The following is a 25,692-nucleotide window of genomic DNA, read 5'->3' on the forward strand; positions in this document are numbered from 1 at the left end:
GACACAAGAGAGTGAGAAGAAGAAGAAGAAGAAGAAGAAGAAAAAGAAAAAGAAACATCGAGATTCAATATGGTAACCGCCATCAAAATAAAAAATCATGATGATGATGATGATGAACAGAAGAAATGTGAACATCTAGCAGCATCAATTGTAAAATGAAAAATGGAATCTCCTAAATGAATAAATTGTTGATGATACGGCATCTTTATGGGCAATCCTCATCATCATCATCATCATCACCATGAACATATCGTCATTGTACGTAGCATTTTTTTTTTTTCGTTGAAGCCAATGTTTTTGAATGACATATGATGGTGGTTATATTGGATTTAAATTTACACACACAACCACGACAACAACAACGATGACGACGAGTTTCATTCATTTCGATGACACATACACACACACCATACACCAATGATTATTACACATACCAAACAACAACCATATCAACAATGATGGATAAAGATTGGGCACAACATCATCATCATCATCATCATCATTATCATTATCATTACCATTACCATTACCACCAACATCAATACCAAAACGAGAGAAATCTTTAAACAAACGAAATTTGCAATATATTTTAATGATAATCAAAATGATGAAATCACAAATCACAAATGTACGTTCAAATTATTAATAATAATAAAAAAAAAGGCAAAGAATTCTCAGGAATTTTTTTTTCTCCATTTCATTGGAAATAAATATCAGACAATATATAAAAAAAAGACAGACTAATCATCATTATTATAATCAGTTCATATGTTTAAAACAAGTACAACTAGTACACACACACACACATATAATTAAAAATTTCTAAAACGAAAAAAAAAAATCAAAAATTTTCTCCAGATTTAAAACCAAAAAAAAAAAAAAAAAAAAAAAAAAAAAAACAAAAGAAAATCTATTTCGACAACAAATGTAATTTTTTTGTTGTTGTTGTTGTTGTTGATGATGATGATGACATAGTGATGAAATATGAAATATATGGCTGTTTGTTTCCAAATAATTAGATAATGTCAAATATTACAACAACAATGATGACAATCATTGATCATTGATATTGAAAAAAAAAATCTTTAATGCAAACACACACACACACACACAATGTCATCCTATTGATTGACAATAATCCGTTATCCATAAAAATTTTTGTTACCAAAATACAAATGATGACAATGATAGTGATAGTGATAGTGAGAGAGAGACAATTGAAAAAGTACAAGTACAAGGACAGGAATTGCCTTTTTTTTCGTTTCACTCTCTCTCACTCTCACTCTCTTTCGATCGATGATGGCAATCAATTTGATGAATTTAATCGAATTGGAAAACATTTTGAGATACTACAAAATTATTGATTGACATATAGATATTAATATTCGATTAATGGATGGATGGATTTTTTGTACTTGTGAATTTTGATTTTTGTCTTGTGAGTAAAAAAAATTTTATAAATTTTTTTTTCTTTTTTCTCATTATTCTGACAACAAATCTAATATTAACTGGTTAATTCGAGTTAGTTTAATTTGGTTTTTTTTTCATTTGGTTTCGTTTCAGATAAAAATCAAGACGTTTTTACGTCATTTTCGAACAGATCATCGGATAAGATTCGAATGTTTTTGAATTTAATTTACGTCATTCATTCATCCATTCGATTACACACAAACACGATTGTCTAAATAATAATTTTGTTTGTCATAAATTCATTCAAAAACATGTTTTATGACATAATAATATAATTGATTTGCTTGTCATTTTTTTCTTGTAATTTATATTCATAATAATAATAATAATGAATATGAATATTATTTGTTCAATTTGGCAAAAACAATCATCATCGATCAAAGCAGTAAATGAAATCATCATCATCATCAAGATAAAGGCCAGATACGAACAAATGATGATCATTTTAATAATGTGGAAAAATTCATTCACCATCTTTTATTTTGATTAATATAATTATTATTACCGGTATAATCTGGTATACATCGATGATGATGATGATGATGATAATGATCAAAATTTATTCGAATCGATCATCATGAAAAGAAAAAAAACTCTAAATAATGATGCGCCGTCTAGTAGATGGAATTTTAAACATCTTTCTATCAAAAGATCAGCTGAACATCATATCCTCGTGGTCTTTTAAATTTATATGGCCATGAAAATATCGATCAAATGATGATGATGACGATAATAACATGTTTGATCGATCACCTGATCTTATATCTATTACCTCTGTCCATTATGTTTAATATATGAAATATATACGATAACCAAACACACACAAACGAAAAAGAAGGAATCAATTTTCAATCAATATATATTGATACTTACGTTTCATTTTCTGTAATTTTTATTCCGAATTTCATCAATCAATTTGTTATTGATTGATCGATTGATGAATTCTAATGTGACGAATTCAATAACGTAAAAATGGCAAAATGGCTAAAATCAAACACGCAAATCAATCACAAAATCATCAATCAAGTAATCATTTTAACAAAACAAAACAAAAAAGTCAAAATTCTCATCATTCAAAACAACTAGAAAAATCAAATTAAATCATGATGATGATGATGATGATGAAAACATTGGATTCGATGATGATGATTGAAAAGTATACACAAACACACACGCCAAGAACAAATGAGATCAACAATATATACAATTGATGGATGGAATGAATTCAGATTGAATCACCAAAATCGAATAAATTGATTTACGAATAAGCTGCTATATGAATTATAACGGTAAGTCTAGCTTCTTTTGCCCGTTTTTTTTCTGATCAAAAATGTAAAATAATTTTTGTTTATTTTTCGTCTATATTTTATAGAACACACACACACACACACACACACACATCAAATCAATTGATTATCGGCAATTTTTTTTTGTCTAATATCAAATGTGTTGATGCTTTTCACAATCGTTTTGGTTTATGCAAACAGAGCAAACAGAGAAAAATTTAGTTTTTTTTTCAATTTCATTTCATTCCACTTTCTTCTCTTTCTCTCTCTCTCACACACACACACACACCATTTGATTTTTATTTTTATTATTATTTGATGAAATCAATCGAGCATGCAATGGATTTTTTTTTCATTCGTTTAACCGTATACACACATACAACACATGTACAATCTATTAGTCAAGTCATTCAAAACAAAATAGAATAGAATCACATACACAAACACACACACACACAACAGTTGTATTGTGGCCATTTATAATAGCTAAACATCACCAAATGATTGGCGTTTGTTATATAATGATGTAATTTTTATCCTGTTTTTTTTTACATATTTTCAATATTTTTAGATCTTTGATCATCACATTGTATATATATTGCACATTGGTGTGTTGTTGTTTATTGAATTTTTTTTTTTTTTTTTTTTTTTTTGGATGATATGATATGTTGATATACGCGTATACCAGGTGGATTATATATATGATGAGATTATGATTGATATATTATACCCTTAAGGATAAAAACCATTGGCTTGTTTTTTTTCTGTTAAATGACGACCATGCATGCATGGTGAAGAGGGTTTGTGTGATTTTTTTTCTATGTGGGAAAATGTATCATATGATGATGATGATGATGATGATGATGATGATAATAGGAATGAAACTGATGAATGTTGTTGTTGGTTCATGGTCATATTTGATTCTTTTATTATTATTATCTTATGCATGTTTGTTTGTTTGTTTTGTGTGTGTGTACGATAAAAATATTTAGTGGTAATCCTTGGAAATAGTTGTCTTCATCGTCATTTGTTTTGTTTGAGGTAATAAAAGAAAAAAAAATTTGTTGTTGTTGTTATTTTTTCTTTTCTTTGGCTTTGTCATAAAAAAAAGAAATGCACCCAATCCCAAATATGACGACAATCTTTGAACTTTGATCCACAAAGGAAATTTTTGTATGATTAGACAATTGTTCGGTTTTCCATCCATAATAAAAGGAATTAGTTAATGTGGGTGGCGTTGGTGGTGGTGGTGGTTTCGTTTGTTTTATTCGTTATTTAATACCGGCTATTTGGGTTTTATTTATTTTTTTCTATTTTTATATGATCCAAATTCTAATACTAAAATGAGACTCGGTTATAAATAGATTCATAGATAGATCCATTTCGTTGTTTTCGTTCTGTTTTTCGTTCCAGAGTATTAGTCATATGGTGTGGAAATAAATATTGATCTCATCTCGTAAAATAATAATAATAAAAAAACTATATAAACGCGTTTTTTTTATATGTTATGACATCACATTATTTTTTTTTGTTTGTTTGTTTAGTTATTTTGTTGGGGATCATGTTTATTATTATTATTATTATTATTAATTTTCATTCAAAATTGAATTATCCAAAATATACGGACGCGTAAAGATGAAACAACAACAACAACAACAACAACAACAACAACAACGACAACATATAAACAATGAAATGTCAAATTGACAATTACCATGGCAATCATTATTATTAGAATTAGGTTGATGATGATGATGATGATGATGATCGGATGAATTTTCCAGAAATATAAACATTTAGAATAATAATAATATGGGGATTAAAAATAGAATTGAAATATCATCATTATCATCATGATCATTTTTTTTTGTGATTTCCCGTTGATTACCGTTGAATTTCTTGTTTTGTTTTGTATTTATATATATAATTTGATGATGATGATAATTGATAATTGTATAACAACAACAAACAAACAACAACAACAACAACAAAATAATAATAATAAAGGTCGTTATGTCGTCATTTGTTTGTTGTATTTTTTTTTATTCTTGTTGCTGAATCATCATTGGTTATATTGTTTTTGTATTATAAGGTTTGTTGTTGTTGTTGTTGTCTTATTTAAAATTGATTTGATTCGAAATGATGACGTTTTTTGTTTCCGATATCAATATTCGATTTTTTTTTGGATTCTGTTGGATTGATTTCCTGATTCTTGTTTTTTGTTTATTTGTTTTGTTTTTTTTTTTCGAAATATTAAAAAAGACAAATAAAAAGAATGTCATCACCAAATTGATAATGCTGAAAAGAATTGACAAAGATTGAATCTGAATCATTCAAAGTTCATGATTACGTATAAAACGATTTCCTTCCGAATGTTTACCAGTATAACGATGTTTAAGTTTTCCAAATCCACCTAATTAAAATAAAAAAAATTGTTTTCCATTAATTTTTATGTCAAAATAAATAGATTCGAATTGTTTATTATTATTACCTTTTGGTTGTCCATTATCCTGTGTAAACGGAAGTGGATTATTCTGTCTACCATCATCATCATTATTATCATTTTGTTCACGTAATGTAAACAAATGGCTACGTAATTTATTTGTTTCCACTACTGAATCTGAATTCAAACGTATAAGACGATAATAATGGCCACGTTGCTGTGCATCTGTTCGTTCTGTACGTCGAATTTGTGTTGAATCAAGAAATTTCAGCTGTGGCATTCGATGTATTACATAACTACGATAACGGCTATAATCTTTATCATCATGTTCAGAACTGGATAATTGATCAGGACATGCTGGATTACCCAACATACTAAGATATGTTAAACTTGGTAATTTTAATGTTATTTCATTAAGAAATCGTTCCAAATCTGTCAACTGGATAAAAAAATGACAAGTTTGATCATCATCATCATCATCATCATTGATATATAATAATAATTACCTTATTTTTATTTATAGATAAACATTTCATAAATGGATTGTAAAAAAAACGAATCGAATCATCCAGAAGATTATTATCAAGCACTAATTCTTCAAGACAATTAAAATATTCAATACCGGATAATGTTTGTAAACAATTATAACTTAGATCTAATTTTCGTACACGACTTGCATATTGTGTGGTTAATGGTGATGGTATTTGCCATAGATTTTGATTAACTAATTTAATTGACTTGAATACAAAAAAATGAAAAAACAATAATCATCATTTTCTGATATTTCAATAATACTTACAGCATCATATTCATTCCAAATAAGACCATTGATCTTTTCAACATCATCATCATCATCATCATCATTATGATTATAACCATTATTAACGATTTCATTCATTGAATCATCCATACGACGAAATTTGGCTGCTTTTATTCCAGTTAATTCTTTCATTTCGGCTATTTTTACACGACCATTGGCAATCAATTGATGATCTTGGATTTCTGATCCTTTTATGATTAATTGTGATGGTTCCATTTTCATTAATTAATTAATTGATTTTCTTTTCTTTTCTTTTCTTTATTTACTTTCCTATAGGCGTAGCAAACAAAACAAAACAAAGAAAGCAAAAAAAAAACCCACTCAGCTGTGTCTATACTCTTATGACTAAAGATCCATCCAATTTGTTTATATCGTGTGCATCAATCGTGAAATTGCTCGATTTTTTTTAATGATATTTGATGATCAAATGATAAAGATTTGTTCATTTTGTTGTTGTTGTTGTTGCTGTTATCAGAAGAGTGTGCTGAGTTGCTTATCATCAGTCGATTGATGATTGATGATTTTCTCAACAATTTAATATTGAGTGAAAAAAATGATGATTTTCCGGAAATTTTTTTTTCTGCATTTAAAATGAACTCAAAGAAGTTTAAGCATGTTTGGTTTATTCAATGTGTAAATTGATATTATTGATAATTACACCCAAAAAAAAAAAATTTTGAATAAAATAAAAAATAAATTCGATAAACAAATTACCAAAATATTGGAAGGATATGGTTGTATTTATTTTTTTTTAAATCGAATAAAAATCGATTTCGTTTTTTTTTCATTTCGATTCTAATCAATCACAATTGTCGTTTGATTCTGTATAGGAATCATCATGGTCGTTGCTGTTGTTGTTGTTGTTGTTGTCATTTCAAATTTATTTAAATCATCATTAGACATTATATTGATATTATCAATTGTTATATTGATAAATGATTGATCAATATTATCATCCATAATGATTGATGACGATGATTCTGCTGCTGCTGCTGATGATGATGATGATGATGATGATGATGCAGATGATTTATTTTCCGATGTATCAACCACTGTAATTGGTTTATCAATCTTACGAAAATTACTACGTGCCATAAAATCATCAATAGTTTTTATATAACATGAACAACATGATGGAAAACGAAATGCATCTGGATATGTACGTTTTTCTGTTGGATGTAATGCCAATAAACGTTTATATGAATATTTTTGTTTACATGTTGATGACAATCCCATTGGTAAACTATCCATATATGCACATGGTTTTCCCGGTCGTCTATACAATTTGAAACGGAAATGTTTATCGAAAGAAAAAAACAACAACAAATTACATTACTCATTGTCTACTTACTGACAGATTTCAGCTACAACAGCCTGTGTATATTCTACTTCATTTACAACATAAATCCATTGATTTGCTTGATTTTTTGCCATCTTTGGATAAATAACTCTTGGTGTTTTTCCACAAACACTTTCATCATTTTCAACGTCCATTATTGTACGGCCATCGATTTCTTTATTGCCAAAAATTTCAGCAAATTGATCGATAGAAAAATCCACTTCCTGTTTAATGATGTTTCTGCTTTTTTTTTAATATTAAATTTCAAATAAAACAAAAATGATTCAGAAATGATGTCCACTTACTTGGGATAATTGTCAACATTTTCACAGAATGTATCATCTGGTGTTGTTAAACACGATGGTCGTCCTGTTTGTTCTAATTTTGGTAATAAAATATTTGACCGTTGTGGTTTCATTTCTAATTCAATTTGTGTATGCAATGGTGTTATCGTTGATTGATTTGTCATCATCATAATGGTGGATGGTGAAACGGTTAATTCTGCCAATACCAGCGGTGATGGATTCAACGATGTTTGTTTCATATTATTTGTTTTATATTTATTAATGATAATAGAATTGTTTGCAATCTGAAATTTTTTCATTCAAAATTATTATTCAAATCTATATTTTGTCAATCAATAATTGCTTACCGTATCGACAATTTGAATCTCTTTATTTTTATAGTCATCTAAAAAAAAATCACGTCTTCGTAAATTAAATAATGCTTTTTCTGTTGATGAATCACCACCCAATGACATTACTACATTTTGATGATGATCTTCATTAATTGATGATCGAGTTCTTTGATTATTATCATCATTATTTTTAAGATTATGATCATTATCAACAATTAATGGATGTAATCTCACTGGTATGATTGATAAACAACATAATAACAAAATAGCCATACACCATAATATAGATGATGATGATGATGATCTGATGTTATGATGTTGATTGTTCTTATGAGAAATTCAGAAAAAAAATGATGAAATTATCAAATCATTGAAATAATGAGTAATGTTTACCATTACTTACCATTATTATGTTTTGATGATCAAATGTGCGTGTGTTTTTCTCCAAAAAAATAAAATAAAAACAAACTATATATTTTGAAATAATAAAAATTATTATAACATGATGATGATGATGATGATGGATTGAATGATTGTATTGTAATATGACAAATTTTTTTTCTCTCTCTTTCTCTCTCTTTAATATTGATGAATTGATTGATCGACAAAATTCATTTTTTTTTCTTGATCGTTTTGATTGATTGCTATGCAATGATGAATAGGAAATACGGAACGGAAACGGAACATTGATTGATTGATCAAATGATAATCATGATTTTTGATTTGAACACCAAACACAATTATGATTATTATTCAAACACACAAGTTCAGGATTCAATGTTTTTTTTTCTGTTTGATGACCATTGTATGACGATCAATTACACCACATTCATTTAGCCGGCATTTCATTTTACATTTATTGTTATTTTTGTTGCTGTTAATTTGATGATGATGAACTGATGTTTGATATAAACATTTTTTTCATTCATTCATTCAACACATTACACGCATGTATAAACGATGGTTTAATATCGTTGTCGTTGTTGAAAAAAAACGAGTTGTCCAGTTGTTTTTTACATACGAATGATGATGATGATGATGATGATGATGGGGTTAATAAAAGCAACAAGTAATAATAAAACAAAAAAAAACCGAAACATTCAATCAGCTGGTCATCAACATTTTTATTGCATTGATCATCAAGTTAAGAATTTTCAAGCACAATGATGACATTGTTGTTCTTGTTTAATGATGCTGTAAGCATGTTTGTATTTGAATGTATAAAAATAAAAAAAAAATGTCGGCTGTTGATGTCCCTTAATGATGAAGTCCAGTATAATCCAGATTTTTCTTCTAAATAAAAATAAAAAGAAAAAAAATTTAAGAATCTAGTACACCATCAAAACACAAACCACATAAAACAACAACAACAACACCTGAACAACAACAACAACAAAATTCGAACTGGTCGTTATCATTTTTTTTTTTTTTTTTGATGGCTTGTCCTCATTAATATTAAAAATATGAATAAAAAATGATTTTTTTTCTTATCATAAGATGTTGACAGACAGACAAAGTCAGCCATCCATCCATCCAATCATATACCGTAGCCGACATGTTCTCGGTCGTTTGTTGATTTTTTTTCTTTTTCCAATGCATTCATTGATTTGAAGGTCATTTTCATTCATTCATTCATTCATTCATATGATGAAAATTCCATGATTTTTTTTTTCTTGGCCAAACCAAATTATTATTCAACAACGATGAATGGTTGCATCCATTTTTTTTTGTTTTCATTCACATTGAATTCATTGAAAGCTAGCGGCAAACGGTAGCAATGTCTTTTTTTTTCGTGGTTGGTTAGTTGGTTGGTTGGTTGGTTGGTTGGTTGGTTGATGCACTTGACCAATAATTGCGAATAAATGACGTCAACAAGGATTAATAATATGAATGATGATGATTGCAATCTTTTTCTTCTTCTTCTTTTTTCACACACAATTTGTGGAATAGAAAGTTTTTTTTTTAATTGCCATCATTGTACGTGAATTTTTTTTAACTCTTTTACCATTAGAGAATGATGATGACATTTTAAACGCCTGCAATGCCTGTTGTACGTCTTTGGCTAGCTGTTACTGCTGCTGCTGCTGCTGTTGTTGTTATTGAATGAGAAACATTGACATTATTATTCAATAATATTGGCAATCGTAATCGTAAATGATCATCATTATTATGATGATGATGATGATTTGAAGAATCAATTCTTGATTGTCGTATTGAAGAATTTCGACGATTATGAAATATAGATGACACTATCATTGGTGATTGTCGTTGAATGATTGATGGTGATGATAAAAACGATGATGATTCAAAATACAAAGATGTTGTTTTCGTTATATTCGTTGTTGTTTTTGTCGAACTATTATCAATACCATTAAGGATTAAGCTTGCTAATATGGATTAGAATAAATGAAAATCATTTGAAATTCAAAATTCAATTTTCGATTTGATTGTCGATCTACCTTTACGTCTAAATTCAGGTCTAATATAATCGGGATTTTCATTCAATAAAACATAACCAGTTGGACATCTAGATGTTTGTTTCGATATGCATAACGGTGGCAATGTTATCTGTTGTTGTTTACCATTGATTATTCCAATTTCTCGTCTTTGTGTTTCATTGTTTATAAATGATATCCGTTCAATACGTTTTGTGTTGTTTTTTATTGATAATTTTGGCAATGTTTTTTCACGATTGTTGCTGCTATTATTATTCGATGAAAGGTCAACAGTTTGTGATGGTTGTTGTTGTTGCTGCTGCTGCTGCTGTTGCTGTGATGGTAGTGGTGATTTTTCATATGTTCGACCTTGACGATTTAAATTGGCATCACTGAAATCATCAATTAATTATAAATAATAAAATTAATCATCATTCGAATATTGAAAAAACTATACACGGTTCATACTGTTTTGTACGAAATTTCCATTGCCAAGTTTGTATTTCAGGTAATATTGTTTCTGGTATATCGATTAAATCTGGATATTCTTCCTTGATCAAATACAATCATATCAATTGCATCTAATAATTTTCGTAGATATTTTTCATTCTGTTTATCTTCATCATTCTATTTTATTTTGAATAATAAATTGAATTAATAATTTCATCTAAACAACAACAAAAAACTTACCTCTTCATCATCATCATCATCATCATCGTCGTCGTCATCTTCATTAGAAAGATCATATGAATGATTGGAACCAACTTCAACAACATCAACATCATCCAATGTACAGACACTAGAATTCATTGAATTTCTTGTAAGAATAATTCGGGCCATCACACATTCGATTTATGAATCAAAATTAAAATCACCGGTTTTCGTTATTAACATTGAAATATACTTTTTCGATTATTATAATTTATGATGATAATAAATCAACCATTGACAATTACAAAGAAACAAAATTCAATCATAACAAACAAATAAAAATCATCATTGATGGTCATCATCACTATGGTGATTTCTGTTTTTTGTTTTGAAAATAAAGAACAAAAATTCAAATGACAATGTCGAACAATAGATGGCAGCCAATATGTGAAAAATAATCCACTTCCTACATTTGTTTTGCTGCTGCTGCTGTTTCATCCATATCGTTCTCCATTAGAGTCAAATTGTCAAATCAAATGGGAAAAAAAATCCAACTTGGCTACAATCATCATCATCATCATCACAATCATTGGATCCAATGATGATGGTCTTGAAATTGAAAAAAAAGATGTGTAATAGTGGTACAAATGATACACCACCACCACCTACACATTCGAACCAAACAATAGATTGTCCAAAAACCCAATTGTAAACAATATTGCATAGAGTGTGATAATTTTGCAATTAAAAAGTTTTTATTATTTTAAATTCAACTTTATTCATTTATTTATTTACGAAAGTAAAAAGAAAAAAAAACACCACACCACTTGACACACACATGTTAGCAAAAATTTGAAACGAATCAATTTCTTAAATGAATGACCACAGTTAGAATCATTTGATCACAATCAAGTTATTACTTGTCCAATTGGTAGTATCAAGCCAAAGGTTCATTGGATTGACCATTGCGACTTGGATACGGAGAATTCCGTATTCGATGTAATCTTTGTTGAACCAAAGACTGACGATTATTGTTACGCATTGGTCGTACATTCCAACGATTTGAAACATTGTGGCCAATGCCGACAGGACGACGATTACGATTCAAATTACGAACACCGTTTCCAGCAGCACGTCGTCGACTGCTACCTCCATTCGCAATACGAACTTGGCTCGAACCTTGATCAGCAGCAGCATCCACATCATTGTCATCGTCGTGGTCGTCATCAACATCATCGAGGAAAATTACAGATTGATCAGTATTCACTTCCATTACATCGTCTTCATCTTCTTCGGCATGAATGTCGGAAATTCCAGCTGCATCTGCATCATCATCACCATTATGAGGATCGTTGCTATCATCATCATCATTACTATCATTGTCAGTGGTGGTGGTGGTGCTGTTGAACATATTATTTGAAAGTGATCCAAAATTTTCATGAAAATCGATGAGCATCGATTCATTGGCTCTGCTGATCAAATTGGAGAATCGTCGAAGACGCAATTGATCGGGAAAGTTTGACGATATCGACACCGGTGAAGAGGATGATGTCGGTGCATGTACAGAATTTGATGATGGTGACATACTCTCTACTAGATCCAATGATACATCGTTTTCATCATCATTCTCTCCATCGTTTCCATTCACTTCATCTTCATCAGCGATAACTTGTACTGCATCGCGGAACTGTACATAACTGTCAACATTATATTCTCGATGAAAGTTTAAAAAATTCAACAGAGTGGAAAATGCATCACGAAACGATGAATCTGATCCGGAAAGAATTTCATCCAAGTTTCCTTGTGAACTCGATTCATCATTGCTATGTTCATTGGTGAACGCTGGATCGGTGAGCCGAGATTCGATCGATTCTTTTCGCTCTTTCTTTTCATCTTCACTGAGATAATGATCGAGAATCAGATTGATCAATGAATGGAATCGAATCGATTTGGTCATCCGTGAAAATTTCTTGCGACAAACTGGACAATGTTGTTTACCGCGACGACTCCAGGCATTGATGCATGTGAAGCAGAATGTGTGTTCACAATTGAGAACGGTTGGTTCGTGCATTATATCACAGCAAACGGAGCAGGATATTTCGTTCAACAGAACATTTTTCAAAGCATCCTGACCTTTCATCTTTTCCGCTATTCGTATCAATTCCTTTTGGGCCATTTCTGCTTTGGCATGAATTGAATCCAACTCTTGTTTTTGGTTTTCGACATCTTTTTTCAATTTCGAAAAATTCGATTCAATTTTCATCAAATTGATTGTCATCGTTTGTTCGAAATGTTTACGATCAAAGTCACGTCTTAAAACATCTTCACCAGGTTTTGTAGACAGATGGGTAATGTCACCACCAGTAGCTGTAACAGCACCAGCACCGGCACCAGAACTAGTACCACCAAGCACAAATGAGCGCTGAATTGTTTTGCTCAATGTCACATTTCTTTGTATATTCATAGAAACTTTATAATTTTCAACGAAAACATAACGAAAACTGGAACTTTTTAACGGGCCAAATGTCACAAAACAATTGTCGGACAAACGAACTCGCCAAGCTACTTTTTGACCATCTACATATACACCATTTGTGCTCTGTGTACAAAAAAAAAAAGATGAAAACATTGTTGATAAATCATCATCATCATTGCAATTACTTACGCTTAAATTTTCTAGATACCAAGATGAACCTAGATTGAAGATTCGTGCATGAACTCGAGAAATTTCAATAGATGTGATGTGAAAATCCGATTCAGGATTACGACCAATTGTCATTGGCTATTGAATTGGGAAAAAATTGTTCAGGAAACACATTAGAATCGAGGAAACATGAATGTTAGAGAATTGGATTCAATATTTACGCTTTTGGTCAAAATCATTTCGTTGAAGCAGTTATGATCAGGTTTCGTTATGATACGAATCAAACTAGCAACTGGCACATTTTTCTTTTTAAATGATGCAATGTTGTCATTGTTGAGATCACTTTTTACATTATTGTCAGACATTATGGAATATTATTATCATAAATTATAAATTTTTTTTTTTACGATGAGATTCAAAATTTAAGACATGTGCAACAAATGATGATTTTCCGGAAAATTACTCACATTTACAACAATGCAATCACACAGAACACAGAACACAGAAAAAAAAGTAAAAAAAACGGTTGGGTTACGCACCTCGAAAATGAGAAGTCAAGAAAAAGCATTGAATTTGTATGGTAACGCTGTTTATTGACTGGTGATTTCTGTTTTTTGTTTTGAAAATAAAGAACAAAAATTCAAATGACAATGTCGAACAATAGATGGCAGCCAACATGTGAAAATAATCCACTTCCTACATTTGTTTTTTTGCTGCTGCTGCTGCTGCTGCTGCTACTGCTGTTTCATCCATATCGTCTTCATTAGAGTCAAATTGTCGAATCAAATGGGAAAAAAAATCCAACTTGGCGACAATCATCATCATCATCACAATCATTGGATCCAATGATGATGGTCTTGAAACTGAAAAAAAGATGTGTAATAGTGGTCGTTTTTTTTTTGTACTGTACCGGGAAGACCTCGAAGAATTATTATCTATTCTATATGATGGCCATGGATCACTAAAGCGCCTGTCGTAACTATATATCTATGTGTGTGTGTGTGTCGAAATAGAATCGAATGTTGAGGACAAATTCTTGGATCGTTTTGTTTCCTTTCTAGTAGATATGTTATGATATGAACGATACATTCTATATCGTTGATTCTGTGTTGAACTTGAATTTTTTTTTTTTTTTTTTTGTTATTCTCAACTTAATTCTATCGTACCCTTCATATTTCCGTAATATGAATATAATTTCATCCATTCATCAATTTATCATGCTCAAATTTATATATACGGGTATTTTTTTTCCTATATAATGCCAAAATTAAACATGAATACAGAGAATGAAGAAAGAAAATAAAGATGAAGAACAAAATAATAATAAGAATAAAAAAGAAAAAACGGATTCGGACATATACAAACACGGCTTTCAGCTGGATGGCTTGTTGGCTTATTTGTTCGTTTATTCGTTTATTCGTTGTTATATCCACCACCACCACCACCACCATCAATCGTCATCAACAATATATTATCGCCGATCATTATATTTTATATAATGATCGATTGCACTCAATTCTGAATTGAATTCAGTGTATACATCATCATCACCATCATCATCATCAATTCGAGCACAATCTAGAAATGTACAATAATAACGACAAATCGAATCTTTAGAAAAGTATTCAAGCATTATGAATAATAAAAAACAAATCGATTTGATTTATATTATATATGATATATGTTGATGATGATGATTATGATTCTAATTGAAATTTCAAAAGGTATGCGTTATTTGAATTTGAATGATTGATTATAATCAAATTTTTATTGATGGATATAATATATGTAGGGTGTATGTGATGATTTTCTGGTACTAAATGAAGACAACTATTGATTTAATATTTCAACATCTTAAAAATCATTTCCGACAACGATATGAAGGCCAGGATAAGACGAATATCGGCATCAGTGGATACGGCATTAAGTCCAACATCTGATACATTGAACATTAATACAACAACAGCCATTGGCACCCACACTGATTCGAATTTAACACCGGATATATCCTCCAATACATCTTCGTATGGATATAATAATAATAATCCTACTTCAAAGGTTTGTGAAATGAAATGAAAAATTTTCAAGTATTTCAAATTTCGATACCGATGGAATTTTTATGGTTTCATCCATCCATTTGTTATAGAGCCTTGACATATGCGTACCGGAAAGTCGTATTGAACGGATGCGAAAATTATTAAGCTCACCATTGTTGAAGCGTAAAACTGCTTCATCATCACAACATCACCACCATCATCATCATCATCATCATGTTTGTTCGAGTCATCAGCATACACCCACCACCAATACAACATCTACCACTTCAAACAATCGACAACAACTGCCACAACCATCATCATCTGCATCATCGTCACCATCATCATCACCGGCATTAGGACAGAATGTATCGATGAAAACATTTGGAGTATCACTAGAATCTTTATCCCATCATCAACATCCACATCATCAGCAACAACAAAATCCACAACAACAACATTCAAATCATCATTGTATGGAAGAATATTATGTACGAGATCCGGAACAAATTATTGTACCACATCAAAAAGCGGCACATATTTTAGGGCAAGCTTGCCCCGGTTGTTTGACAAGTGCTCCAAGTAATAGTAGTAGTACCGGTAGTATTAATGATACAAGTAGTGGCCATTTTTCACCACACGGTAATCCTGATGATCTTCATTCATCATTATCATCAATAGCAGCTGCATCACCATCATCGGGCAATTCATCATCATCGACAACATCATCTACAGCATCATCCACTGGTGGTGTTGGTGGTGGTGGCATCGGAAATATACCCTGTCTTATACCGTTCATCGTAACAAGACTTTGTACGTATATTGAAAATTCTGGCGGTTTGTTACAGGAAGGCCTATTCCGTATTAGCGGTAATGCTAAAATTGTGGATAAATTAAAACAATCATTCGATAATAATGGTGATGCACCATTAGAAACGGATGGTGATCTAGCCGCTGCTGCTGCCCTTCTTAAACAATTCCTAAGGGAATTGCCACAACCATTAATACCAAATGGATCACAATTTTTGGACGTTATACGTTGTATGTATTTTAAGTCATTATAGTTTTTTTTATTGTTAATTAATCAATTTTTTAAACAAAAATAGCATTGAAAAATGATCACGAAACATGTGTACTAAGTCTTAAGGCACTTGTTTCCCAATTACCTGATGAAAATTATTATACTTTAAGATATTTGATACGATTCTTACATCGTATTGCTCAACGTAATGAAGAGAATCGAATGACGTCAACAAATCTAGGTAAGCATTAGTTGTTTTGGTATTTTTGTGTACAATTAAAATGTAAACAACAATTTAAATCTGAATAGGAATTGTATTCGCTCCGAACATATTTCGCGTCTGTGTAGACACATATCAAGGTCTCAAGGATCAATCATCAGCCAATGAAGTAGTTAATCTGTTAATCAGTGATTATTCTGAAATATTCAATGAATCAAGTGATGTTGGTTGTCATAGTGTTGAAGGTGCCGGTAGTTCCGGTGACCTATCATATGGATCGGAATCACAATGTCCATGTACACAATGTCCCGATAGTACTGATCAACAACAAAAAGAAGATTATGAAGAAGAACAGCAACAACAACTCGAAATAACATCACAATCATCGATCAATTTAGATGTCCCATATGGAGATCCGAATATTCAGGAAATACGTTCACAATTGGATAAGAAACGAAAATCGTATCAAAGTCAAAGTCATCATCATACAATTGATGATCGCTTTCATGATGATCGTTCATCTCAATCATTTGATTATGAAAACAATCATGATAATAATAACAATAATCAATCGATTAACTCTGGTGATTATTATCTTCATCGTCATCCACCACAACGTTGTAATAGCGAAGAAATGTATGGAAAAAATGTTGATCAGTCCATTGTCAATCGATTGGGATTGAAAATAGATGATTCATATCGGAAAAGTTCTCATTCACATGATATAATTATAACGAATAGTAGTGATAGTGTATCCACCGATGATAATACAACAACAGCTACAAGTACCGGGCCAACAGTTCGTTCTGTTATAATCGGTGTTGGACAAGTGGATATTTGTAATCATTCCGGTGGTGATATGACAGATATATCGGAAGATAATTTTGCTGGTGGTATTATCGCTGGACCAACAATACCTAATTATTCTAAATTATTGACCGTCGGTGACGCCGGTGATGGTGCTAAAGGTGCTCGTAGTATTAGCTGTGGTAGTGATTGTACTGAAAATGTTAATATACCGACAAGTCTTAGCTTTGCATCAGATGATGATGAAGATTCATTATTGAAATCAATTGCAAGTGAATGTAGTGATGGTAATGATGATGAAGAAAATACTAGTTCATCTAGTTCCAATGACGATAATAATAATGACAATGCTGATGGTACCGATGAACCACAACAATCTGATTCTAAGCAACCAGTTAGTGAGGAAACTGAACAAGAATTAAACGTTGAAGAACAAAAACCATTCGTTGAAGATCCGAAACCCGAGGATTTAACAGAAATACAACCGGAAAATGAATCAAAATTATCGAAAGATGAACAAGAAAATCGCACAAGTAAATCACGACATAGGCGATTACAATCGATACGAAAAAAATTGAAACAATTTGAAATTGATTTTGAACAAGAAAATGGATATCAGGCTACATTTGAAAATAAAATGAGTTCATCATTTGCACGACCATTGATGGTTGAATTGAATACATTACTTCAAGCTGAAAACAGCCAAGACAATCCGAAACCTATAGAATCGATTGAAAAAAAGACAATCGATTCTGGAGATTCTCGTAATCCTGGTATTCAGCCGTCTGCATGGAAAAGTCCAACAGCAACATCATCTACTAGTAATTCATATGTGTTCACTACTGAAGATATATTCAATACAATATTCGGTAGCCGTAAAGAAAAAAGTTTAGCACGTATTAGTGAAATGATGACAGATATACAACGTACTTTGAATGAAAAACGTATAATTGCTCAAAGACCAGAATCATTGGATTTAATGACTGGTGAACAAATTTTGGATGAAAAACTTGCCCTACAAAAAGCATTACTTCGTTTCGAAGCCCTATGTGGTCGACCAAGCTCAAAAGCTGAACGAGATATTGTTCGACCCGTTTATGATAGGTATATTTTTATTCATTCATTCATTAATTAATATTTATCAATTGATTCTAATTCGTATTAATAATTCTTTGTATAGATATCGATTAGTAAAACGACATGCTAGTAAATTGAATCAAAAACAAACACCAAAATTGGATCCAAACACCGATTTACAACCAATTCTTGAACATGTTCAAATGAATTTTACATCACCAACACATCAGAAAACTGTAGATGTAATAGCAACAGTCATTGAATCAATGAATAAAGAACATTCCACATTGGAATCGCAACCGATTAAAGTATCCGATTCGGATCAATCATCTGCTACAGCTACTACCTGTGATATGACAAATAATTCATCAACATCATCATCAAAGGAGAAAAACTATCATATTATGTCACAATATGAGCTAATGGCACACCTCAATGAATATCGACAACAAAAACGTAATCTTCGATCTGTACTACGAACATTTGAAAATGATTTCTATAAAAAAACTGGTCGTCATGTGGAAAAAGAAGATCGATCAAATATGAGTTCAGTTTATGCATCATACAAGGTATTTTATATCATTTATAAATTCATTTTTAATTTGTCTTTATTTTTCTTACATTTCTTTTTAGACGATCAAAGGAAAAATCAAATTAATCGAAGCATTGATATCGAAAAAATGCCCAAACAGTGAGAAAAAACAACTTTGAATTTCAAAAGATTATGTTACTCTCAAAATACAAGCACACCACAACATCATTTACATTGAATTCAAATTGATCCATTCCATTCTATTTTTTTCCCGATCTCTTGTTACATTACATTGACCAATATGTCCATTATCTTTTTTTTTCATTTGTCTTTTCATTTAAAAAATGAAACCCCATTTTAACACAAACATAAACACACAGATCAATCATCATCAATTGTTTAATTGATTAATCGATTCAAACAAAGCCAATAATATTTAGAAACTGTGACCTCTATCTCTTTCTCTCTGACTTTCTGTCTGTCTGTCTGTCTACACAATATTTATTTTTCTACAATAAACCAAACACATCGTCATCATCATCATCAACTATATAATCAATCGGCAAATTTTTCAACATAAACATGGTGTGAACAAACAAACAAACAAAAAATTTTATTCCCGTTATCTTATGCTATCATATGTTTGATTGATTGATTGATTTATTGTTGTTGTTGTTTTTTTTCTGTTGAATTTGATTTTGTTGAATAATAATATTCTTAAATATATTTATTTATTGAAATTCCAATGAATTTGAAACACACACACACACACCACCTATCTACCAACATTACCATAATCTCAACCCATTTTGAAATTGCTTTGATCACCACACACACACACACACAAACTCTCTGTTTTCATTTTTTTTTCTTTCTTTTCAGGTAAGACATTATAAATATATTGAAAAAAAATATAAATAATTTTCAACACACACACACATAACAGAATATAATAAAAAAAATTCAAAATAATTGATTATAAAAAAAAGAATTAATTAATTAGCTACAATTCCTTTTTTTCGGAATTTTTTTTTCTGCAAACAATCAAACAATTTTGGCTATGTTGACGATGAAGACGATGATGATGTCGATGATGATGATGTATGATAGGAATAATAGGTAGAATATTCGAATCTATTGTTAGATATTCGATTTGAATGTTCAATCATTGATGAGGTATTTGTATTCATATGATGATTCGTTAAAATAATCGATTCCATTGTTGGATTTGGATTTTCATTTCCAATTATTATATCTGTATGATAATCCGTTGATGATAATATAGATGATGATTGAGCTGTCCAATGATGATGATGATGATGATTGGCCATCGAATGATCAGAATGTTGTTGTTGATGATGATCAAAATCATTCATTATTCGTGGCTGTAATACGTCAATCGGATGTAATGTTAATGATGATGATGATGATGATGATGATAATGGCGGTACTTGTTGAATTGGTGGAAAATAATCATTGATTAAATGATGATTATGATTATGACAATTGATATCGGAAACAATATGATGATGTTCGTTGTCACAATTTGTTTCTATTCAAAAAAAAAGATGAGTAAATATTAATAAATATAATTTTCTTTTCTCTAATTAATAAATTGTGATCATCATCATCATCATTATTGATTGATTGAAAATCTTATCTCATTTATGAATAACGACAGATATGAATAGACCTTTCAACAACAATAAAATAAAAAAAAAAGGAAATTCATTCATACGATTTTTTTGGATTATTCAATTTATATGAATAAAAAAAATCATCATCATCATCATCATTAGCATAATCATTATAAATGGAATTATTATTATCCAGATAATAAAAATCTAAATGAATACATTGATTGGTCAAACAAACAAAAAGAAAAAGAAAAACAAATTGATTATTCATCGATTATCATCATCATCATCATCATGAAAATCGTTTTTTTTTCTACTACCAATTGTCATTGATTGAAAATTTATCGAATAAAAAAAAAAGAAAATCAAACAACAGATAAAATCAAATTTCGATTAAGTAAACATTGAAGAACTACAACAAAGATTCAATTATCAGTAAACAACATTGTCTGTCTGTATCTGTGTGTGTGTGTGTGTGTGTGTGTGGTCTACGAACGTGATTTTCGTGAAATATTCGATACATACACAATTGTATCAATAGTAATAATCATCATCAATTATTATCCATGTGAAAATTTTGATCAAATATATTTTTATAATATTTTAGTTATCAGATCAATTTGTGTGGTTTTTTTTTGCATCCACCACTATATATCGATTATATTATATTTTGGTATTTGGTATATTAATCACTCACGACAATTTTTTTTTTCTTAAAGTCTTGATTTCTCCTGTTAAAATAGTTCTGTATTCGTATCATATAATCCACATACAAGGATTAGATTTTGTATAGCGTTTCTCTTCTCTTTTCTATGCCATTTTTATTGTTACTGTTGATTATTATAGCCACCAAAATTTCATTGTCAACAAAATTATCTTATGATGTGATTATATAGTACCCATATTCATCTAACATCAATGTCATTAATTACACTAATGGATAATCGATATACAAAAAATTGGTAATGGGGCATACGCGTGGTTTTTGTTCTCACAATTAAATAAACAGTGACAATAACAACAACAACAACAGGAATGATGAAGACTGATAATTGCTTCATTATTATTGATCAATGTGCAATCATTAATTCTTTTGATAATTATGGAGAATTTCTTGTTTTTATGTTTTTCTTTGTTTAAATGATAAATCAATCAATCAACAGATCAATCAAATGCGAATTGTCAATCGCCTAAATATAGTAACAAAATATAAAGAGAAATAGTTATTATATATCAATCATCAATAAAAAAAAACATAGGTTATATCGATAATCATTCAAAAAACACTGAATAGATTGACTAAGAAAAATATATAATTATCACTTAGGTACAAAGAACAGCATTCGACCTAGAAAAAAAATTATCAATTTCAAAAAAAAAAGAAAAAATTTCAATTTTCAATCAAAATCTTTGAAAAATTAAGAGGAGATTAAACAAACAAACAAACAAAAAAATCAACGTAAATTGATGCTAATTGGCTCTAATCTGCTCATTCTCCAATGGATCAAATGTTAATGGTTGATGCACACAAACATACACACGTTCGAAAGATTCAAATTATAATGATTTCTTTTACACTGGTAATGATAATGTTTGATGATGATTATAATGATAATGTTTGCATCACACAAATTTTGTACGTAAATTGGCAATAATAACAAAAAAAAAATTTCTTTTGAATACTAACCACATTGATGATTGATTGATGTATAATGATCGATATTCTGATTAATCATTGGTGGTAGCTGTTGTTGTTGTTGTTGTTGTTGTTGCTGCTGCTGTTGCTGTGGTGGTAATTGATGATGCTGATGATGAGAGGTGTAATTATCTGTATTCATCGTAGTAGTCATTGTCGTCTTCTGATTATCGTCATCATCATGATGATCATTATTATTGTCCAATTCTTCTTTTTTCACTTTTATCACTTGTTCATTATTTAGATTTTCATTTTGTTGTTGCTGTTTTCGATTCTTATTATTATGCTGTTGTTGTTGATTAATATTTGGACAATATTTACGACGTTTACCCGATTGATTTTCCATTTTAATTTGTTTAAGTAAATTATGATCATCGATATCCAAAGAATCATTTGATATCGATTCATCTTGTGGTTTATAGATAAATGTTCGTGGTTCACTTGATTCACCATCACGTTGTCGAAATAATTGTATATAAACTTGTATTGGTTTTGTTATTTCCACATTACGATATGGTGGTGTACGAAATACAATGGCAACTTGATGATGAACATCTGATTCATTGAATTGTCCAAATGATTCCCATTGTTGATTACCATCGTTGTCGATTTCAAAAAATCTTATACGTATTTCTTTTTTATTCACTTTTTCACATAATAAATAGATTTCATCACCACCAATAACTGATCCATAGAATCGATTTAAACGTACTATTCTTAATTCACCTGAATCAGGTGATTCTATACCGAAAGAGAGAGTGTGGATTAATTCATGAAAAAAAAAATTTTCATTCAACTTACTTTGATTGGCAATCGGTTTCGAGTAGACAGGTGCACATAACGGCCGTAGAAAAAATTGTTTCGTTTCCAATTCCACTTCTGGTTGTTGTTGTTGTTGTTGTTCACAAAGCATAAATGCTTCAAATCGAATTCGAACTGAATTTAAATTCAAATCTTTAGCTTCTTTTTCTGCTTCTAATTGTAATTGTCGTCGTAATTGTTGATTGTTAAGACAATGTTGTTGTTGTTGTTGTTGTCCAGTACGACGAAGAAGACGGCGACGATTTAGTTGATGTGATGATGATTTTCGTCTGTACAGAATTTCTTGAACTTCTTTTTTGCCAATAAACAGAATGCCTAGATTTTGGAATCTATTTGTGGAAAAAATTTCAAGAATATTTTCTTTAGGAAAAAAAAGTGAAAATTTTTTTTTATAAAATCTTACATTGCAGTCATATTATCCAGATTTACGGGCAATGTACACGAACCATCAGCACTACAATGTCGTCCCATCAATTTATGTACATGTAATTTTGGTTGCAATTCATTTGTAGCCAAACTGGCACGAACATAAACGGGATTTGAAAGATGATAATTTTCGATCTAAAATGTTATGATCATTGTTGTTGTTGTTTTTGTTGTTGTGGTCGTTGAAAAAGGAAAAAGAAAAAAATTTTCGAATAAAATTCCGAATTTGTATGTGTGTGGCAATTACTACCTTGACGGTGGGATAAGTTTTACGTATTGGGCAACTATTCACACCATTTAGGCCACCGTGTGAACCTTTTTCACTACGATAACGATAACGTATTCGATTGATTGGTTCTTCGATTATGGTCAGATGGACACCTTTTTCTTGTAGATCTGTAATGTGTGTGTGTGAGTGAGTGTGTGTGGTAAAAAAGAATAGATAATCATGGTCATCATTCGATAGATGCTGTAAACAAAACAAAACCAAAAAAACTTACCATCATCGATAACCGGCAATGTTTGTGGATGTAATGTATTCGCACTGATAATTACCATAGTTGTTGGATATATTTGTTGCTGCTGTTCATCATCAACATTATCATCATCATCTATATCATGTTCATTCGATAAAAATGTCATATTATCCATTGTTTTTCTTGTTTGTTCATCATCATTTTGATAAAAATGTTGTGATTGTTGTTGTTGTTGATGATATGATAATAAATCCGATGATGATGATGATGAAGATGTTCGATGATGGGAATCATTTTCACCATTAATACTTTGGTAGCCATTATAATTAGCCGGATAAATTATTGCTTTATTCAATGAAAACTGATTATTTATATCCATCATTGTTGTCATTTGAATTATTGGTGGCAGTATCATATCAATAAATCAAATATCATCATCGATAGCAAGATTAAATACAAATAAAATAAAATCATCTGATAATTCAAGATACAATTGATGATAAATCGCCTGATCGATTGGTCAATCAATCAATCAATAAATCTACCTGCCGTCTATCTATCAATCTATTCAAACATTCGAATCTTTTTTTATGATGTCTTATATATTTGATGATGATGATTATAAAGACGAAACCAGACAAGACAAGCCTCCAATCTCTATATTGGAAGCCTGTTTTTTTTTAATATCTTCTTCAAATCGCTCCCTTCATTTTCTTCATCATCATTATCATCATCATCATCATCGTTGTCGAAATCAAACAAGATCCATCCTTCCATTTTTTTTCATCATCAACAAAAACAAAATTTTTGTTTTTTTGATTGCCCAATGAAAAACCTCCTACAAAAAAAAAATTTTTATTTATGGAGAAGAAAAAAGGGCCGAACATTAACTATTGATGTCTTTTATTATCATTATCATCATCATCATCATTATTATTATTGAACATGACCAATGATTCAATCAATCGTCAATGATAGTCGACGAACAGCAACAAATATAAACAGTTAGATTGAATGGTGAAAAAAAAAATAGAAAGAGAAATCGACAATGTTGTTGTTGTGTGGTTTTTATTATAATTTTTCTTTCTTCAATATAGGTCTATACACAAATATAAAGGTATGTAGTGGATTTTTTGCATTTTTTTTCATAATAAATTCAATTATGATGATGATAATTCATACAGAATTCAAGAATTGAAACAAAAAAAAGAATTTAG

General features: G+C 30.2%; 6 protein-coding genes across 9 annotated transcripts; 1 reads left to right on the plus strand and 5 right to left on the minus strand.

The window, feature by feature from the left end:
• Nucleotides 1-4,469: 4,469 nt before the first annotated feature.
• Nucleotides 4,470-6,486, minus strand: LOC124496695 (leucine-rich melanocyte differentiation-associated protein). The gene is made up of 4 exons (XM_047060253.2): nt 5,999-6,486; nt 5,706-5,936; nt 5,248-5,638; nt 4,470-5,169 (listed from the first exon to the last, which is right to left on the minus strand). The coding sequence occupies exons 1-4, from the start codon at nt 6,239-6,241 to the stop codon at nt 5,090-5,092; spliced, it is 945 nt and encodes a 314-aa protein (XP_046916209.2). The 5' UTR covers nt 6,242-6,486; the 3' UTR covers nt 4,470-5,089.
• A 132-nt stretch (nt 6,487-6,618) lies between these two features.
• Nucleotides 6,619-9,531, minus strand: LOC124496681 (uncharacterized). Of its 3 annotated transcripts, none has more exons than XM_075732417.1 (6): nt 9,372-9,531; nt 8,399-9,288; nt 8,011-8,322; nt 7,664-7,947; nt 7,371-7,601; nt 6,619-7,295 (listed from the first exon to the last, which is right to left on the minus strand). In XM_075732417.1, the coding sequence occupies exons 2-6, from the start codon at nt 8,399-8,401 to the stop codon at nt 6,815-6,817; spliced, it is 1,311 nt and encodes a 436-aa protein (XP_075588532.1). In that variant the 5' UTR covers nt 8,402-9,288; nt 9,372-9,531; the 3' UTR covers nt 6,619-6,814. The 3 variants fall into 3 exon arrangements, with proteins under 3 accessions (XP_075588532.1, XP_075588534.1, XP_075588533.1); XM_075732419.1 differs by having other exon boundaries at nt 7,371-7,598; nt 9,372-9,519; XM_075732418.1 differs by having other exon boundaries at nt 8,399-9,373.
• Nucleotides 9,469-10,993, minus strand: LOC124496690 (uncharacterized; the record flags this gene model as incomplete). The annotated part of the gene is made up of 3 exons (XM_075732728.1): nt 9,469-10,382; nt 10,455-10,822; nt 10,899-10,993. Coding segments are annotated over 3 exons (822 nt in total), but the record flags the coding sequence as incomplete, so codon positions are not given.
• Nucleotides 10,994-11,833: 840 nt separating this feature from the next.
• On the minus strand, nt 11,834-14,360 carry LOC124496658 (uncharacterized). Its single transcript, XM_075732416.1, has 3 exons — nt 13,947-14,360; nt 13,747-13,863; nt 11,834-13,680 (listed from the first exon to the last, which is right to left on the minus strand). The coding sequence occupies exons 1-3, from the start codon at nt 14,088-14,090 to the stop codon at nt 12,019-12,021; spliced, it is 1,923 nt and encodes a 640-aa protein (XP_075588531.1). The 5' UTR covers nt 14,091-14,360; the 3' UTR covers nt 11,834-12,018.
• Nucleotides 14,361-14,924: 564 nt separating this feature from the next.
• On the plus strand, nt 14,925-20,387 carry LOC124496641 (protein FAM13B). The gene is made up of 7 exons (XM_047060179.2): nt 14,925-15,449; nt 15,518-15,783; nt 15,872-16,802; nt 16,868-17,023; nt 17,092-18,913; nt 18,990-19,455; nt 19,520-20,387. The coding sequence occupies exons 2-7, from the start codon at nt 15,604-15,606 to the stop codon at nt 19,595-19,597; spliced, it is 3,633 nt and encodes a 1,210-aa protein (XP_046916135.2). The 5' UTR covers nt 14,925-15,449; nt 15,518-15,603; the 3' UTR covers nt 19,598-20,387.
• LOC124496780 (nuclear factor NF-kappa-B p105 subunit) lies at nt 20,141-25,382 on the minus strand. 2 transcript variants are annotated; one of them, XM_075732413.1, is made up of 6 exons: nt 24,500-25,382; nt 24,250-24,395; nt 23,977-24,134; nt 23,553-23,902; nt 22,743-23,492; nt 20,141-20,970 (listed from the first exon to the last, which is right to left on the minus strand). In XM_075732413.1, the coding sequence occupies exons 1-6, from the start codon at nt 24,888-24,890 to the stop codon at nt 20,477-20,479; spliced, it is 2,289 nt and encodes a 762-aa protein (XP_075588528.1). In that variant the 5' UTR covers nt 24,891-25,382; the 3' UTR covers nt 20,141-20,476. The 2 variants fall into 2 exon arrangements, with proteins under 2 accessions (XP_075588528.1, XP_075588529.1); XM_075732414.1 differs by lacking the exon at nt 20,141-20,970 and adding an exon at nt 22,162-22,245.
• Nucleotides 25,383-25,692: the final 310 nt, after the last annotated feature.

The sequence above is a fragment of the Dermatophagoides farinae genome, chromosome 7, assembly GCF_024713945.1.
Source record: "Dermatophagoides farinae isolate YC_2012a chromosome 7, ASM2471394v1, whole genome shotgun sequence".
NCBI lineage: Eukaryota > Metazoa > Arthropoda > Arachnida > Sarcoptiformes > Pyroglyphidae > Dermatophagoides > Dermatophagoides farinae.